Source organism: Biomphalaria glabrata, chromosome 7 (assembly GCF_947242115.1).
Source record: "Biomphalaria glabrata chromosome 7, xgBioGlab47.1, whole genome shotgun sequence".
Taxonomy (NCBI): Eukaryota; Metazoa; Mollusca; class Gastropoda; family Planorbidae; genus Biomphalaria; species Biomphalaria glabrata.
The window spans coordinates 3,196,950-3,217,193 of record NC_074717.1 but is presented as its reverse complement, the minus strand read 5'-3'; the positions used below and the strand labels follow the sequence as shown (position 1 = coordinate 3,217,193).

Below are 20,244 nucleotides of genomic sequence, written 5' to 3'. Positions count from 1 at the left end.
GAAAACTACTCAAGAACTGTTTTTTTAAAGGGAAGTCAACACTTTAGAAGAATTATTTCTCCCTCGCGGTTACGTCCTCTTTGATCACATGATCGGAGAGCATGTCACAAGTCAACATCAAGTGTGTCTGTACAACACTCACAGAACACGGCAAGCCTGAGGAAACGTAACAAGAACACTATGACAATGTCTAGATCTTAGCAGCAGCCTCATCCTAGACACACCGGGAAACAAAGGAACAAGAAAACAAGACGCAACTGAATGGAGCCTGCGAAGAGACTAGAAACAAAAATAACCAAAACCAATAATCCTAAAGAATATAGACAAGGGCAGACAACTGAAAGTCAAGAATCTTTTATGAATAATGTAATAGTTTAAGACAAATTAACTATTTTTTATTTATTTATCAATTTTTTTTTTATTTTTATTTATATTTTTTTTTTAAACCCCTCGTAATGAGAGAAAAAAGAATCCTTAATCGACACCCCTATCCTGAAATAATTTACACATGACCCTAACAGAACCCTGAACAATTGTGATACAGCAGCACCTTTGCTTGGTTAACTATCCCAGAACGATTCTAACAGACCCAAGGGCCACCTTGATGATGCTAGAGTAGCCCTCTTACATCTCAAGGAGACCTTTAAAAATTGTCGTGAGAGGGATTAACCTGTTCCCTGATCAGTCTTTTTAAATACACAAGGCATACAAGGCAGCTGTATAACCTAGATTAGCTTGCCTTGCCTAATTACTTGCAACTACCTGGGAACATAGCATTGCTACAAAGTCAATTTCCGGAAAGATTGTTAATGTTGCTGTGCAGCTTTGTTAATAAACTCATTTATGTAGAATATTGTTACTGTTAAAGCAAAAACACTGAGGCCACTTATCAAGGAAGTCCTTTTTCTCTGTATTACTTTATAGAAAAGATGTTGTTCTGTTGTGTAAAATTAAATATTATTATATGTCTAAAATACTATTTGACGAGACAGAATGGAGGCTTAGGATGAAATCAGTCACTTTTTCCTCTTCGTACTACCACCAAGTTCAATACATTAAGTCCCCTTTAACCATAAAGTGACAATGACAATGCCAAGTGCTTAAAAGGAAACATAAACTAATTGGATACAATCACACTACAGAGTTCCCTTTGTTTCGTTTAATTTTTTTGGAAAATGTCTACAAGATAAGATAACTTAAATTCAGTTTGACTACAATTGACAGCGTTGTCAAACTAGTGGATATTTATGAATTGTAATTTCTTGACCACTCATGCTTTATTTTTATTTTTTTTTTTGAAAATGACTACAAATTAGTAGATATTAAATGAATTGTAATTTCTTGACCACTATTGTTTTATTTTTATTTTTTGAAAATGACTACAAATTAGTAGACATTAAATGAATTGTAATTTCTTGACCACTCATGTTTTATTTTTATTTATTTATTTTTTGAAAATGACTACAAATTAGTAGATATTAAATGAATTGTAATTTCTTGACCACTCATGTTTTATTTTTATTTATTTATTTTTTGAAAATGACTACAAATTAGTAGATATTAAATGAATTGTAATTTCTTGACCACTCATGTTTTATTTTTATTGATTTTGAAAATGACTACAAATTAGAAGATATTAAATGAATTGTAATTTCTTGACCACTATTGTTTTATTTTTAATTTTTTGAAAATGACTACAAATTAGTAGATATTAAATGAATTGTAATTTCTTGACCACTCATGTTTTATTTTTATTTATTTATTTTTTCAAAATGACTACAAATTAGTAGATATTAAATGAATTATAATTTCTTGACCACTCATGTTTTATTTTTATTTATTTTGAAAATGACTACAAATTAGAAGATATTAAATGAATTGTAATTTCTTGACCACTATTGTTTTATTTTTAATTTTTTGAAAATGACTACAAATTAGTAGATATTAAAAGAATTGTAATTTCTTGACCACTCATGTTTTATTTTTATTGATTTTGAAAATGACTACAAATTAGAAGATATTAAATGAATTGTAATTTCTTGACCACTATTGTTTTATTTTTATTTTTTGAAAATGACTACAAATTAGTAGACATTAAATGAATTGTAATTTCTTGACCACTCATGTTTTATTTTTATTTATTTATTTTTTGAAAATGACTACAAATTAGTAGATATTAAATGAATTGTAATTTCTTGACCACTCATGTTTTATTTTTATTTATTTATTTTTTCAAAATGACTACAAATTAGTAGATATTAAATGAATTATAATTTCTTAACCAAAAAAAAAAAAAAAAAAAAAAAATAAGAGATTGAGCCTTTTAAAAACAATTAGATCAATTATAAGACATCAGTTAGGCCAGGGGGCCCGGTGGCTGAGCGGTAAAGCGCTTGGCTTTCTAACCGGGGTCCCGGGTTCAAATCCTGGTGAAGACTGGGATTTTCAACTTTGGAATCTTTGGGCGCCTCTGAGTCCACTCAGCTCTAATGGGTACCTGACATTAGTTGGGGAAAAGTATAGGCGGTTGGTCGTTGTGCTGGCTACATGACACACTCGCTAACCGTAGGCCACAAAAACAGATGAACTTTACATCATCTGCCCTATAGACCACTAGGTCTAAAAGGGGAACTAGTTAGGCCAGGTTCACATCTAACTTTACATTCACTTACACCTATTCTTTGATCTGCTGTACGGTTGGGGCACTACACAAGATCTGTTAACCTTCTTTCTCCATTCTTATCTCTCATTTGTCTTTGATATAATTTCATTTGGATGTTCTTTCTCAAAATATTGAAGCCTGCCTGGGTGGACCTCTTCGGGGGCCGATTTTGAGTTTGTGTTTCCACACAAACTGTCTTTGTAACCTTGTTATTATTGATTTGTACGTGATTAAAAAAAAAACCTATTTGCGGTGAAGGCCCAAAATGTTCGTCATAGCTTTGTTCGAGAGTCTAGGACAGTGTTTCTCAAACTGTGTTCCGCGGAACCCTATTGTTCCGTGAAGCCTGAATAGGTGTTCCACGAACTACTGACATAATTCATTAGAATGCCACCCTGTTAATTAATCTCTCTCCAAAAAAAATAAAATAAAAAATAAGCAAACAGTTTCTTTAAATACTCCTCAGACTGTACGTAGTGTTTCTTTAAGGAGAAGTTTGGGAAAAAACTGCCCTAGGAGATACAACCTCCAAAACAAACCATATAGCCATCTTCTAATCACAGCCGTCTCAGACAACTGAGTCACTGTGGTAAATATTAGGCCCAGACAGACCGACCTCACAAAACTAATATCGACTTACGGCTATTCCCTTTTCGGGACCGCTAAAAACAAAAAATCTAAAATTATTTTCATGAAACAAAAAGTCTATTTTCAATGGAATAGGGTAACTTTATCAATACTAAAGTTATCTGCGCTTGAATAGTTGGACAAGAAGACAAAGAACAATAACTGCGAATGACGCTTTGGACATGACCTTCGCTTGACCACTAGAACTTGCTGGATTTCTTTGTTTTTCAACCCCTGAAATAAAAGAGAAACTTAATGTCTAAAATTGGCAACAACAGTAGTAACAAGAAAAAACATTTGAAATACATTTAAAACGACCATACATCCATACTTATAGTTTAAGTCTGTAGAGTGATTGTTTTTTCTCTTAATAACTAATGAGTCTCTGATAAGAAAAAGGGAATATCGTTTATCCCGCCCCATTCTTCTTCTTATTCTCCCGATTATCCAATGAATAATTCTGGGCCAATAGAATGTATAGATCCAGAATAGTTCTACTACAATGTATAATATTCCAATGATAAGCCTTTTAAATCTAGAAGAAAACTGTGGGTACAAATATTTGTAATAGCAGAGATTTGTTATTGTTAGTTTAGATCTATTAAAAAATTTAGTTACATGACTGATCCAAACTGATATAACTACGCTTAATTTATGCTTTGTTTTTTTTATTCAAGGTTTTTTTTTTTCTATTTTCTTCTTGTTTATGTCCCTTGACTGTACCAACGCTTTGGCGTCTGGAGGAATTCACAAATATCAATCCGAGCAGCTTGAAGTCTAAGTGTTGACTTTTGGCTTTTTTAAAATTAATTATTCACAAACACACATTTTTAATAATTATTTCTTTTTATTTTTTTTGGGTTTCATTCAACAGAACTCTATTTTTTTGTATTTTAGTATTCAGTCGTAATACACAGCTAGTCAAACTAACCGGATTTGACCTCATGACCTTTAAACTAAATATTCACCTCCTATAGCTGATTGGTTTGATGTGGATCCGTTCAGGTCTACCATTGACCTCTTTCCGTTTCCTGTGAACAGAAATGCAAATAGAAATTCTATAGGCCTATAGGTTATAAAAACAAAACAATTTATAACTAACGACACCCACAAGACATTTGAAGGTTCCTTTCTTCTTGAAATATATATATATATATATATATTTATATAGTGCGTCCATCGTGGTTCGATGATGACCACTTTTGTCATCCAGGGGGCTGAGGGCTTTGCACCGGAGTTTTGTGCTTCCTCATCCTCATGTGGCTGGTGAGACCTACTATGTGAGCCCGGAATGTTCGGCTTCACACCGGGCAAGTTATTACAGCTGGAGCTATTTTCCTTGGCCTTGCTTTTTTTCTCTGGAGTTTTTCTTCTGCCAGCGTTGTTCTCTTGTCCCCTTGTGTGTATTTCAATGCTGACTGCCAAATGTAACTAAGTCACGAACATAACCGTGTTGACGACTACGGTTGCAGTGTAACGATTCAGAATAATACGCATACATATATTGGTGAAGAAAGTGAAGTAAAAAGAGTTTTTGATAAGTGCATAATCAAAGAAATTGAAAAAACACCAAATGTACCAAATGCACCAAAAAAAACCCAACAAACTTACCTCCAAGGCACATATGATTGAACCATTTCTTACATTTACCTCCTGGAATAGAAAAAATAAAATATGCTGCCATGCATGTTCAGCGACATGTCTAAAGACCCCCATTGAGTTCCCCTTTCAGACCCTGCGGTTTATAGGGCAGATGATAATAAGCCTAATAAGGTCATCTTTTTCTTTGGCCAACGGTTAAAGAGCAGGGTGTCATGTGGCCACCACAACGACCAACTGCCTTTACTTAAGTCAGGTATCCGTTAGAGTTGGGTGGACTCAAGAGCCTCTAAAAATCCTGAAATTCAGAATCCCAGTCTTCACCAGGATTCGAGTCCCGGACCCAAGCCAAGCATTTTACCGCTCAGCCACATATATATGTAAGTGTCACGTATCAATTTAAATAAGCCGAAGTCTAGTTTAAATAACTTAACATATCTATGCCTGTACCGCACGTGTCAAGTGTCCAAATTTCACGTAATCTGACGCGAGTCCATCAATAGCATGACATCTTATAGGAAATAATTTGATCTTATCTTATATAATACAGACGTTATTTCAAAAAAGAAGATGATTACGTCCTACGCGTCATGCATTCAGTCTACATATTAACCAATAACTTAAATTCTGCCAAGTCACTGGTTTTCCTGGCTGACTCAGGCAACCCATTGTAATAGCACTAGGGAAGAAGGTTAAAGATTAGCGTTTAAGAAGAGGCTAGAAAACGCGCGATATAAATTGTGCAGTTGTAGAGAAATTTTCATAGCAATAAGACGTATTTTAGTTTTATCTTATCTTATATAATACAGACGTTACTTCAAAAAAGAAGATGATTACGTCCTACGCGTCATGCATTTAGTCATGCATATTAACCAATGACTTAAATTCTGCCAAGTCACTGGTTTTCCTGGCTAGCTCAGGCAACCCATTCCATGCTCTAATAGCACTAGGAAAGAAGGAGTATTTGTACAAATTTGTCCTAGCATATGGGACGAGGAATGTGCCTTTATCTTTGTGTCTTTCAGAGTATTTTATTAAATTTTGTTTTTGTATTTGAAGATTATGGTTCAGTGTTTTATGTATTATTGCTACTTTACTTTTGAGCCTTCTGTCCTGAAGGCTTTCTAAATTTAGTGATTTTACTAAAGGTGTTACTCTAGTCAAATGTGAATATTCGTTTGTTATGAATCGCACTGCTCTATTTTGTGTCTGTTCTAGTTTCTTAATGTTTTCTTGAGTTGAGGGGTCCCAAACAGAGGATGCATATTCTATTATTGGCCTAACCAAGGTTAAATAACATTTTAGTTTTATGTTCTTATTTGATTTATAGAAATTTCTTTTTATAAATCCTAATGCTTTGTTTGATTTTTTTTGTAGTTTCATCAATATGTGGATTCCATGACAGTTTTTCATTTATTATAACACCTAGGTATTTTGCGTTTTTAGTCTGTGTTACTGGTTTGCCATGAATAAGATAAGTGGAATTAATTTGTTTTAGTTTTTTTGTTACTCTTAACAACTGACATTTTTCTGGGTGGAAAGACATGCTCCAATCTGATTCCCATTTCTGTAATTCATCTAATTCTCTTTGTAAAATATCTGTGTCTTGTGTTGTTTTTATTGTTCTATATATTATGCAATCGTCTGCAAATAATCTGACTTTTGTTCCTGAAGTAATGCAATTTGGTAAATCATTTATGTAAATTAAAAATAGTAGTGGACCCAAGACTGTTCCTTGAGGTACACCTGAGTTTACTGTTATCGGTGTTGATTTAGAGCCATTTATTATTACAGTTTGTTCTCTCCCTATCAGAAAGTCTTTAATCCACTGATGCAGTGGACCATTAATGCCGAAATATTTTAATTTTTTAAGCAAACTATGGTGGTGAACTTTGTCAAAAGCCTTAGAAAAATCTAGTAAGATAGCATCTATTTGTTCACTATTATCTAAACCTTTTGAAAAATCATCAATTAGTCCTATTAGTTGTGTTTCACATGATCTATATTTCCTAAAGCCATGTTGGTATGGTGTGAGGACATTATGTTTGTCTAAGTGGTTTATGATGTTGCTACATATTATGTGTTCTAGGATTTTACATGTGATGCTGGTAAGTGATACTGGTCTGTAGTTTCCTGGGTCAGATTTTTCTCCTTTTTTAAATAGGGGGGTGACACAGTGAAATACAAAAGAAGAAAACGAATAATACTATCGGAATGAGAAAAATAATTACGGAGGGAAAGAGTTTTGAATTGTAACTCGAAGTAACAAGTCTTGTATTTTATTAGATCTAGTATTAAACTGAATATATTTGATACAGTCTGTTTTGTATATTCTATACATGCAGTGATTCTTAGTTGTTGAATTGAAGTTCTGTATTTGAATTAAAAGCATCTTCGTTTAATGAATCTCTAAGATAACATTTGGATCTAGAGATATAAATCTAACAGAATCCCCGGCATGTTATATTGACTTCTTGTAATATCTGACATCTCAAGAAAAGTCATACAACATTTTAGCACCACCGACGAATTAGCACATCTCAACAATCTTCAACAAGAGCACCTGTGACATTGTCTAGCACTTCCAACAAGAATACTCTGACAGTAAGATATATCAGACTGAGTTAACTCTTTCCCTCCGTAATTATTTTTCTCATTCCGATAGTATTATTCGTTTTCTTCTTTTGTATTTCACTGTGTCCTGTTAGGGTTAAGCTTCAATAACCTTTTTGTTTGTTATCAGAAAATGTTATTTTTGGTATTTAATTATAGGAGAATGCATGCTCTTTTTTACACAACACAAATTCAAGTTTTTAAATCCAAAAGCCAATTTAGTTTAATGAGAGTCAAATCGGCGTTGGCATCGTGAGTTAGGAGAGAAAGAGTTAAGTAAATACATACCAAAGACTTGATTCCTCTGATCGTTTGCTGTAAAAAAAAAATAAGATAAAAAAAATTTAATTCTATAATTACATCCGTGTTTAATGGTTCCTTTAACCCTTAAAGTGCTGAGCTTTTTTTTTTTTACAATGTGTGCATCCAAAATGGAATTACAATTCTAGTGATTAGATTAGAGGCTAAACGACCGTACGCATCTAAAGGGTTAAAGAAAGAAAAAAAGAGCCGCGTCATCTCTCTGCTGTCTTTTAGGGTTCGATCTAAACATGCTGAGAAGCGAGTGGAAAATGTCTTTTGACCCGATCTTTTTGCTTTCTGGGTTTTAGGTCAACTGCTGGTTTTGGTTTTACATCTAACGGCGGATATGCGGACTTGACAGACAGAAGGATTAAGTTGATGCTTTTTTTTTTAATATTTTGAATTGTTTGGCATCTCGTTATTTCCTTGGTATATTTTACATATAGAATGCGGCCACTTTCCGTTTGTCGCGCTTTGCTTCGTAGCTTAGAATGATCCGTATCCGCTGTCCATAGCCGTATTATTACCATATGTCTCTACATGGTGCTGTCTAGTTTTGGCCTTCCCAATAGTCAACATCGATGATCAGTGCTATTCTTTTCGAATATCTGAAATGAGCGACCAGCTTTATGTTACGTTAATGGCTGATTATCGGGATTCGTTCCTCTTTCGTCCTGTGTATATGACCATGCAAGCCCAATCGATTGAGGATACTTTAAAGAATCTAAAGTCATGTGGAGTGGTGTCCCTCTTTGTGTGTAAACAGAGCTGTAAGACGATCAGAATAAACAGAAATATCCGTTTTTCACATCAGGATCTGACTCTGTCCTACAGGGTTCTCTGTTGCTGCCTCGGCCTTCACATTCCTACAGGGTTCACTGTTGCCACCTCGGTCTTTACCTACTGGGTTCTCTGTTGCTTCTACTTACAGTGTTCAATTTCTTGCCACTAACAATTTCCATGTCGCTTTTAATTCTCAAACTCAGCTTTACATTTCTTTGTTTTTGCGCTTGTTTTTGTTTTGTTTTTGTCGACAAGCTTCGGATAAATACAGAGCTGTTTGTTTTTTATTTGGGCTCGGTTTTATGGTTTTGTTTACCCGACAAAAAATCGCGGACAAACTAGCGCCGACACAATAGCGCGAAATTCCCAGACTAAATAGCGCAAGGCCAAGTATCATGTACTCATTTCTAGTATGTGTAATAAGTACTAGATTTGATTACAGTGAAGATCTTCCTACCACCCCTACCACTACTACCATTACCACTTCTAGAAATATTTTCACTTTCACCACTACAACCATCAACATTACAACCACTACTATCATTACCATTACCACTTCCACCACCACTACCACCACCACTACCATTGCTACCACTACCACTACCACTACCACCACTACCATTACTACTACCACTACAGTTACTACCATTACTACCACTACCACTACTACCACCACTACCATTACCACTTCTAGAAATACTATCTCTTCCACCACTGCTACCATTACCACTACCACCACTACTACCATTACCATAAACAACTATCATTACCACTACCACCACTGCTACCATTACCACTACCACCACTACTACCATTACCACCTCAACTATCATTACCACTACCACCACTGCTACCATTACCACTACCACCACTACTACCATTACCACCACAACTATCATTACCACTACCACCATTACTACCATAACCACTATATACACTACTACCATTACCACTACCACCACTACTACCATTACCACCACAACTATCATTACCACTACCACCATTACTACCATAACCACTATATACACTACTACCATTACCACTACCACCACTACTACCATTACCACCACAACTATCATTACCACTACCACCATTACTACCATAACCACTATATACACTACTACCATAACCACTATATACACTACTACCATTACCATCACTACTACCATTACCACTACCACCACTACTATCCTAAACCATTATATACACTACTACCATTACCACTACCACTACCACAACTACTACCATTACCACTATTACTACCACTACTGCCACTACCTCTACTACTACTACTAGTACTACTACAATAACTAAATTATCATTTGAGCATAGAAATACTTGCTCACCGTGCCACGCATCCACTTTTAAAGTTTCTTCCAATTTGTATAACTCGTGTTTTAGCTCAAGATATCTTTTGTCATTGAGAACCAGAGAGGCATACTCTTTCCCCAAATTTCTCTCCGCCAATAGCTCTTCCACTAAGCTTCTTTCTACCAGCTTGAAATCAGAAGAATAACACCCATCGGTCGAACTGACTATGTAAATATATAAAGGTAAACACTAGTATTATACTACTGTTAAAAAACTGTTACTTTGCTTACTTCTACAGTCATGATGACTGACTGATCCAATGCAAGACACTTAAAGCAAACCAACAGTTAAAAAAACCTGCACATCATGTTTCGGGGAGTAGGTAGCACCTCACCCCCTCTCCCGGCTACACTCATGCGTCACCTTAATGTACATTAGTACTCATTCTTATGGAGTCTATACACGCGGGAAGGGGCTTCCAATAGAATTCTACACTTTGCCTCAAATTATTGAAATCTTCTAGAGATAAAGCTGTTTCCCTTTTCTTTTAAGTATTTCCAACGTTTTGCGCAGATTGCATATAATACAAATCAGACTTACCCGAAAGCATGGTCAAGACAAGCAAGGGTACAACACTTTGAACTAACATCTTGTCGATGTGATGTAACTGCATTAAGTTACAAGAATCTGTGTGGTGTCAGAAGCGGACTGTCTTTTAAGAACCTCTTTTCTTGTCACGTGTCAACTTTTGGTTTGTAATCGATTCTTGAAATCATCTTAGAGGCCTAATTACGTAGAGCGTTTTGGGAATTATACAAACAAAAACAAACTAGATATATCTTTAGTCCATTGTTAGCGTTGCATTTTTGTACAAAGCTTATTTCAACTCACTCTGGTATTTCTCCACCCAATCTCAGATCAAGCTGAAATTTTGCACAATCATTTCTTTTACTTGACAACACAAGAATCAATAACAAAATTAACCAATTAATTTATTAGCTATTGGTAATCAATTATTTTGTTTGGTATCTCGAACAAGGGAATGAAATTGTACTTGACTAATGTGGTGGTAAAGATGAATTAGTCCCCTTTATAGGTCGCCGCTCTAAATTGAAACAAACAATAAATTACTATACAATCTTCTCTAGTCATAAGTACCTCACTAGCAGAGTGGTTAGCACGTCGGACCGAGGAGGTGTGAACCACTAGTTCGAATCCAGGTTGTTCTCCTTTTTTAAAATGCTTTTTTCAAAACACTCTGGTCTGTCTGGTAAATAGTATTTACACGATGTTTCTCCCATACCCATTCTCGAATCAAGCTAAATCTTAGCACAATTATTCATTGACATAGACAAGACATGAATCAATAAAAAAAAAGTAACGAATTAGACAAATGATGAATCCATTTTAAAAAATTAACAAATTAGACAATTGATTACTGGTAATTAATTATTTTGTTTTAAAACAACAAGGGAAACCAATACTTCAGTATTTAGATATATGGCTAAATTTGTTGGGTTTAGTCCCCTTAAATAATTGCTATTTCTCCCTCACACATTCTCTGATCAAGTTGATACTTTAAACAATTATTTATTGTACCTAGCAAAAACATGAATCAATAAAGAAAATACTAAATTAGTTAATTAATTATAGGTAATTAATTATCTTGTTAGATATCGAATAAATGAAATAACTTGTACATTATTGGTAGATATAGTTTTAAGAACGGAGTTCTTCACCTTTAGAGAAGCTTTCTTCTTTTTTTTTTAAAGAAGGATTTTTTTAAGCTTTGCATAAAAGGCCCACCAGCAATCCAAAACGATACATTCCTTAGTCCATCGAACTCTAGTATCTTTGACATATACTTGGATAAGCCGGAACATTCGCTTATTACAGAAAAAAAAATGCCAATGACGACTTCATAAAACATGTATTCAGTGCTTTACAGTAAAACATATCTGGCACTGTCAGCACCCAGCACTGACAATATTCGAGTCTTTAAATCTCAGGTTGACCAAATGCAAAGTATTGTGTATTCACTTTTTGTAGGTTATTAATCATTATTTATCGAAAAGTTAATTTCTTTATAGTAGAATGAAACACTTGTATGTAAGAGATTTTAGAATTTAATTTACACCAGTATTGCTGAATGGCCCTGTTGGTCTGTGCTCTGGGCTGTCGTTTGTTGGTCTAGTCAGTCCTGGGCTTGAACTCTGGCCGCTGCTATCTACGTCGTCCTGCGGCAGGTTTGGGCTAGAGGGCCTAGGCGAAGTGAGTTTGGTGGCCCCCAAGGAAATAGAAACATTTTAAATAAACATTGAAAAAAAAGAGAGATAGCAATTGATTTAAAACCTAGTGTACTCCAAACGGAACATTGGGCAAAAGTTTCTCTTTTTCTTTTCTTTAAAAAAATTGCTTTGACTCCAGCTGCCTAGTTTACATAAGCCTAAGTCTGGCTCAGGTGCATTAATCTTCAGATCTGAAAGAACAGCATATACATGTACAACAATTCGCACACAAACACACACATGTTTGGATTGCTTTCTATAAATAAATGCAGCTATAATAGTTGCTCTAGTAACTGGCTTATTCAAATCACACAAAGATTCAGCACATGCCACCCAGCAAGTGTGTAGTCCTTGCTTTGTCCTGGTAGTGTGTTACAACAAAAGTTCCCATCAGTGCATTGTGAATCAGAGTTAACAATACTTTAATGTTATCCTCAAGAGGTCTCAGTATTGACTACATCCGCTTCTACCAATTATAGAGAACTGATTATATTGATGATTTGGTGGGAAGCGTGGTCGAGAGGCTAAGTGCGCTTGAACTTGCCTTGTCTTGGCTACCTAGAAAGGGGCTCGAGGTTCGACACCCGACTCGGGCAGAGTTTACGTGAGTGCCTAAAGGCAGCACGGAAAACCAACTCCTAGATACACCCTAGCCCCCACTGGTCCACAAATGAGATTGGACCAAAGCGCTCCGAGCATGCTATAAGCATACAAGTAGTGCTATAGAAAAGCTATAATAATAGAAATGTCTTCTTTTTTTTTCTAGCTCACGCGTGAGAGTAATTAAATATGTACATCATGATACAGTCTGGGTTATCTTTTCTTCCCTAAGAATCCTCTACCACTTCATCTACCTTCATCTTTTTATTTCAAGTAACGTCTGTATTTTATAAGATAAGATTCTATACACAGTGGCGGAATTAGGTCACTGCCACCTATGCGACCGCAGTGGGCGCCGCACTTCCATAGGCCCCGCCACAATTCTAGATGTAAATTATAAGATTAAAACATTATAACTTATATATAATTGCAGGGTTTTCACAACCTCCTAGTTTTCCAGAACCTCTTGGAAATCTGTTGAAATTGCAAAATATACGAAAAAGTCCTGGAAATCTTAAATTATTAAAATCTTCTGAAAAATAGACTTAAATGTCAATAGTCAATCCTATATCATATGCGCGACTCAAAAAAAAAAACGGCATTGTCAGCTTTCCTTTTATAAAAAAACGGTATTGCAAAAACGAATGTATTTTCTAATACAAAAACTTAATTTTGACATTAGGCTTATCCCTACCCAGACTGAGCCTCGCGCTATCCGTTGCCACACAGAATGTCTTGTGGAAGTCTCTATATACATTCGCTTAAACAGGATTCTTTCTCGGAGAGGGTGCACAACATAGTAGATTCAATTTGAATGACTTCCCTTAATCTACGGTAAAACAAGTTCCCCTTTCAGATGTTGTGATCTATAGGGCAGGTGATGTAAAAGTCATCTGTTTCTGTGGTCTACGGTTAACGAGGGTGTCATGTGGCCAGCACAACGGCCAACCGCCTTTACTTTTCCCAAACTTATGTCAGGTACCCATTAGAGCTGGGTGGACTCAGAGGCGCCCAAGGACCCCGAAATTGAAAATTCCAGTCTACACCAGGATTCGAACCCGGGACCTCCGGTTCGGAAGCCAAGCGCTGGTTTACCTCTCAATCACAAAAAAAAAAAAGTACACAATATTGATCTAATTTATATTGCACATCTACCTGTATAACAGTATTACCGTTGACTAATTATTAAATGAATTTCAGATACACATATTAACGTACCTATATTACTGAAGCCTATGTAATTTGATGTTTTATTGTGTTTGAAAATTTTGATTAAAGTGAGGTGGATTCGCGCAACACGCAGTGGCGTAGCTAGAGTGGTGGAGGAGAGTTTGAAAATTCCCCCGGGCCCCGACTTGAGGGGCCCCCAAATGAGTGTTTTTTTTATATTAAATATTACGGAAAATGCCGGAGCCCCCAAAGAAGTTAAGTTCCCTAGGCTCCATTACGAATGAAAATTCTTAGCTTCGCCCCTGGCAACAGGCAACACGTCGACCTCAGTCTCTCGCCCTTATCATCTTTTTTCCAGAAGCAAGATTTGGTCAAGGCGTGCGGGTAGTATATATTTTGTAAGCACACCACAACACACCACAGCAAGCACACCACAGCACACCACAGCAAGCACACCACAGCAAGCACACCACAGCAAGCACACCACAGCAAGCACACCACAGCCCACCACAGCACACCACAGCAAGCACACCACAGCAAGCACACCACAGCAAGCACACCACAGCAAGCACACCACAGCCCACCACAGCACACCACAGCACACCACAGCAAGCACACCACAACTTACTACAGCACACCACAACACAGCACACCACAGCAAGCACACCACAGCACACCACAGCACACCACAGCAAGCACACCACAGCAAGCACACCACAGCAAGCACACCACAGCAAGCACACCACAGCAAGCACACCACACCAAGCACACCACAGCCCACCACAGCACACCACAGCACACCACAAAACAGCACACCACAGCACACCACAGCAAGCACACCACAGCACACCACAGTAAGCACACCACAGCAAGCACACCCCAGCACACCACAGCAAGCACACCACAGCACACCACAGCAATCACACCACAGCACACCACATATACAACACAACTACTCATTAAGTCTCACTTTGTTTATTCACATTTAGACCACGGGTTAAATAATAATATAACAATAAACTATGTAACTTTAAAAAAAAAATCAAAACAATTATTGTAGGAGAGGTGAAGTCATCAGAAACGCTTACTTGGCATGCGCAACTGTTTGGCACTTTTTAACTCCCTTCAGATGTAAAGAATGTCGGATAACTCTTTCACTATTCTATCACGTTTTTTTCTATCCGCTAGGGGAAGATAACAAGAATCAAATAAAGTGATCAAAATGGATTATCTCACTTTTAAAGTCAGTGTGTATGTGGGGATAAGTAAAAATTAAAAACTTTTTTAAAAACCTGGCTGAAATGGGGTGAACTATAGAGATAGAGGACGAGGCACATTTCTTGTTCCATAAGCTGGAACAATATCGTAAAAGTTCTCATAAACTTCATTCTTTTCTGCCGTTACAGAATGGAATGGGTTGCCTGAATCAGCCTAGTAAACCAACGACTTAGCAGAGTTTAAGTCGCTGATTAACACGCTTGACTAAATTGATGTATAAAATGAGTTATTCTCTACTTTTTTGAAGTAACGTCTGTAATCTAATAAGATCTATACGATTGAAACGTTTCTCTAATAGAAGACATCCGTACAGCCTTTTCAAAACCTTTGTTTTTTTCAATTTTCTGGAGTCTGAATTTCAAGTCAAAGCTACAATATCGAAGGCTGCCGTGTTTTGTAACTATTCAAATCTACGGTTTTATTCGTCTACAATATCGAAGGCTGCCGTGTTTTGTAACTAAACTATTCAAATCTACGGTTTTATTCGTCTACAATATCGAAGGCTGCCGTGTTTTGTAACTATTCAAATCTACGGTTTTATTCGTCTACAATATCGAAGGCTGCCGTGTTTTTTAACTAAACTATTCAAATCTACTGTTTTATTCGTCTACAATATCGAAGGCTGCTGTGTTTTGTAACTATTCAAATCTACGGTTTTATTCGTCTACAATATCGAAGGCTGCCGCGTTTTGTAACTATTCAAATCTACGGTTTTATTCGTCGCTTGTTGGTTTCAAATTGTTCACGTGTAAAAGATGTTGTTAGTATCTTTTCTACTAGTGTGACCAATCCGGTCCTCTCGGCGTCATCTAGTACACTGTGACGCCATGTTCTTTTTGGTCTTCCTCTACGTCTTGTTCTCTGGGGGGTTCCACTCTTAAGATCTGTCTAGCGCTGTCACCTTACATTAAAATGATCTTACATTAAAAAGATCTTATATTTTTTATAAATAAATGTACTATATTTTTAATAGAGGTATACTTCTGATTTGTGTTGATAGATAAAATTAATATTCATTAATTAATACATTAATAACTCCATAATAAGCTATCGTCCATTAAACTTTTAAAAAAAATGTCTTTGAGAATTCATTTCCTTTAAATGTAAAATTTAAATTTAAAATATGTAATAGTTTGGCAGATTTATCTCAATATATTAAACTAATTTAATGAATAATAATTTAATTTAAGCTAATTTAATAAATACCTTCAAGGACCAATGCTGTAGAAAGAAACATTTTGTAAAAAGATTAATAGTAGTAGGAAATATTTAAAGCATAGACCTCGATATATTATATCGAGGCTTGACATGGAGATCTTACACTACAAAATATACCTTCAAGCCCAGTGCTATTTTTTGCATACACTGATGGGTCGGCATCAATAGATTCTGGAAGAGCAGGCTATGGAGCCTACATCGACTTTCTTGGCTCTTACACAGTCAAAATCTTTGGACCATGTGGTAGTGTTTGCAGTTTTGATGCGGAGACCATGGCAGTCTGTGAAGCCTTAAAAGTCATTGACTCTCAACTCGGCGAGGGACATTTGAGGGCAACACAGATTGTTGTGGTCACTGACTCAAAATCTGTACTACAGGCTCTGCAAAGCCCCGGACCATGGCCCCCCAATATCAACACTGTCATCATGGCTTCACATAACATCAAACAACGCTATGGCACCCCTGTAATAATGCAGTGGGTACCGAGTCACATAGGTGTGACTGGCAACACAATCGCAGACTCTTTGGCCCACCAGGGAGGGCAAATTCCACCCACTGATCAGGCTGTAAGCTTTCATCACGCCCTGGCTATAATACAAAAAAACAGCAATGGAAAAGTGGTTTGAGTGCTGGGACAAGTCCCAAAAAGCCCGTGGAGTCTGGGAGCGCATGAGGCGCCATGACCACATTTACCTGTGGTGGAGGCTGTCCAGGCCTGAGCAAGCTATTATAGCACAGTGCAGGACAGGCCACTGACCTGTTGGCTCATATTTCTCGCGGCTATGGCCAAATTTTGATTCACGGTTCCCCCGCTGCGGGGAAGAAGAGGAAACTGTGCCTCATATTCTGTTTGACTGCCCCAGACTTGCTGATCTCCGTCTCGACAGGTCTGGGAAACCCAAATTCTCGACCTGTATGGCGACATTTATGCACTACGCAAGACAGCAGGGTTTCTGTCCAGGGCTTTTGCAAGAGAGGATTTGAGCCTCTCAAGCCCTCACTCTAATGGAGTTTGATGATGGTGATGATACACTACAAAAAATGTCATGAAATTAAAAAAAAAATGAAACAAGGCATTGTTTTGTCTCAGATCCTTATAGAAGAGTTGAGAGAACCACCGCTTGGTAGACATTGATTTTTGTAGGCAGGCGGAGCGATTTATTCCGTCAAACTCCTGCCGAGTCAGAAACCCCATTGACAACGAAAAACATGCTGAGAATTACTCCCTTAGAGCACGTGAGAGGAAGCGAGCAGTGAGTCTTAAGGTTGCCTTATCCCCGTACAAGGACAGCCTCTGTGTCGTACATGAACCAGTATTCTCTCTATCTAAGCCTTGTCCCAATCGTCCTTCGTGCAGAACTCTGCATTCATAAAGAATGTGGTCTATTGTTTCATCGTCCTCCATGCAATGGCGACACCGTGTGTCGTAGTTCTCCTTCCATCGTCCGAGGTAAGCACCAATTGGACAATGTCCGACTCGGAACTGTGCTAGGACTGCCTGTTCCGCACGATTAAGTTGCCACCATGCATCCCTTCTGTCTGGTCTCCTCATTGCCCGATAAAGCTCACGCCCCTTGTCCGAAGAATCCCAGCCGTCGTGCCAAAGTGTCAACATGCGCTGGTTGACTAGGGATCGTACACCGTTGCGACCGCGGTTTTCGCGAGCTGGTCAGCCAAATCGTGGCTGACCACCCCACAATGGGCGGGCACCCATTGCAAAGTAACGTTCACGCCGAATCGTAGGAGACGCCCTCCGACCGTTAGGACGTCCCATACCCTTCTAGCACCTTCATCCAGCCGTTCTATGGCCTCCAGTGCGGCCACCGAGTCCGTGAAAAGAACTATGTCGTGCGCTGACGCAGTCCCGTTACGTACCATCGTAGCCACCCAGTCCAGTGCTTGGAACATTGCTTCGAGTTCAGCCTCGAGGCTGCTTTTCTGCTGACAGGATCCACTGAGCTCGTCACTTTCGGGATTGCCAGAGAGTCGAACTACCGCTCCGTACCCAGCTTTCACAGTTCCCTCGAGCGTCCGCACAGAACCGTCTGTGTAGATGGTGGTTACTCCGGCTGGATATGATGCGATAGTCTCTCTGGCTGCTTGTAGTAGCCGTGTGGTAGGACTCTGCTTCGTCACCACTGGGTCAAGTAGGCTCTTCCGTATCGTCGGCATGCCGAGAGCCTCCATCGGGAAGATAGAACCGGACGGGGATAGAGCAGCCCGCTCCACCGGCAGATTCGCCTCTCTGACCAACCCGCGTGCCACATGCATGAAACAAGGCCGGTTTTTGAGGCGTCTCCTACCCTCCCAGTTGTCGACCAGACTTCTTAGTGAGCATCCATCTTCCAGCCGCATATATCTCTCGTGAGCTAGTATGACGGCTCGTTCTCTGCGCAATTTCGACGGTGGGATGTTTGCCATAATCTCGCCAGCGGCAATTGGCTTTGTCCTAAAGGTTCCACAGATTAGTCTTAAGGCTTGGTTCTGAACAGCATCTAGGCTTGCTAAGGTCGTTTGCGAAGCCCAGACCTGGACAGGAAGACTGTAGTCCATGTGAGAGCGTACTGCACCCATGTACAGTCCTCTCAGCACGTCAGCTCTCGCTCCCCACTTCGTTCCAGCTAGTTTCTTTACGATATTCAACTTCTCGGAAGCTTTTTCCTTTACCTGCTGGATATGATCGCACATAGTCAGTTTCTGATCGAGAATTACTCCAAGGTACTTGGGCTTTTTATCCCATTCCAGAATCTTGCCATCCATTCTAAGCTCGACAGGTTCCTTCAATATATCACGGCCCAGCGTAAACCATGAATAAACCGACTTCGAGTGGTTTACCTCAAGGTTCCACATTCTGGCGTAGCAGGATATAGTTGTTAATGCCTGCTGGAGAGTGTCAATGAGTTGTTGACGGTCTCTCCCTGACTCCCACAACACGATATCATCTGCAAACAACAGCTTCTGACATTTCAAAAGAGCCGGCAAGTCGTTGATAAAGACCAAAAACAGCGTACAGCTGAGTGCCGATCCCTGCGGCACCCCCTGCTCAAGTGGAAGTTTCCTCGACAAGTGCTTACCAATACGAGTCTGTACCGTTCTTTCCGTGAGGAAATTTTGGATCCACCTAAGCATATATGAACCGACACCTAAGTTCATCAGTTTCAACAACAAGCCGGGCCTCCATACTCTGTCGTAGGCCTGCTTGAGATCGATAAATACCGCTAGCGTCGACTGAGCAGGTCGATTTGTGTTGCCCAACTGGAAGCCATCCGCCACTTTCTGCATGAATAACGTCACTTGATCGATCGCATTTCGTTGCCTCCTGAACCCGCCCTGTTCAGGAGCAATGAGACCCTTCCTTTATAGAAACCATGTGAGCCTTCTGTTGACCATGCGTTCGGCCGCCTTCCCGACGTTGTACGTCAACGAGACGGGTCGGTAGCTTTCTGCAAGATCTGGGATTTTCCCCTTTTTGAGCAGGGGGGAACAATCGTTGCCACTCGCCAAGCCTTGGGGAAATCCCCTTTAGTCCAAGTACGATTGATCAAATCCATCGCAACCCGCAGTATGCGTAATTTATTTTGTCGGAGAACTTGTCCCGCAAACCTCATGCGACGCTCTGTTACAACCTCATTAAGTGGTTAGGGCAAGCTGTGATTTCTACAAATAAATTGTACCTCCCCCCCCCCACTCGCCACTTCCCCATCCCACCAAATCGGCGAACATACTAGAAGGGGGGGGGGGCGAAAAATCTAAAAATAATTAGTGTATATTATTAACATATCTAATACATTC

The 20,244-nt window shown here is 38.5% G+C and overlaps 2 protein-coding genes across 3 annotated transcripts in view; both read left to right on the top strand.

The window, feature by feature from the left end:
* LOC106067795 (uncharacterized) overlaps positions 1-20,244 on the top strand; it is a 262,134-nt gene that overhangs the window by 98,730 nt on the left and 143,160 nt on the right. The gene's annotated exons all lie outside the window — the stretch shown is intronic.
* On the top strand, positions 11,827-14,945 carry LOC129927316 (sialidase-like). Its single transcript, XM_056035785.1, has 2 exons — positions 11,827-11,923; positions 14,380-14,945. Exons 1-2 carry the CDS (start codon positions 11,827-11,829, stop codon positions 14,943-14,945), a joined length of 663 nt encoding a protein of 220 aa, XP_055891760.1.

Excerpts from the sequence above, each read along its gene's own strand:
- LOC129927316 (XM_056035785.1), top strand. The coding sequence starts at position 11,827 with ATGTATTCAGTGCTTTACAGTAAAACATATCTGGCACTGTCAGCACCC. Across the intron at positions 11,924-14,379 it reads TCAGGTTGACCAAATGCAAA|CAAGCACACCACAGCACACC; the intron begins GTATTGTGTATT and ends AACACACCACAG.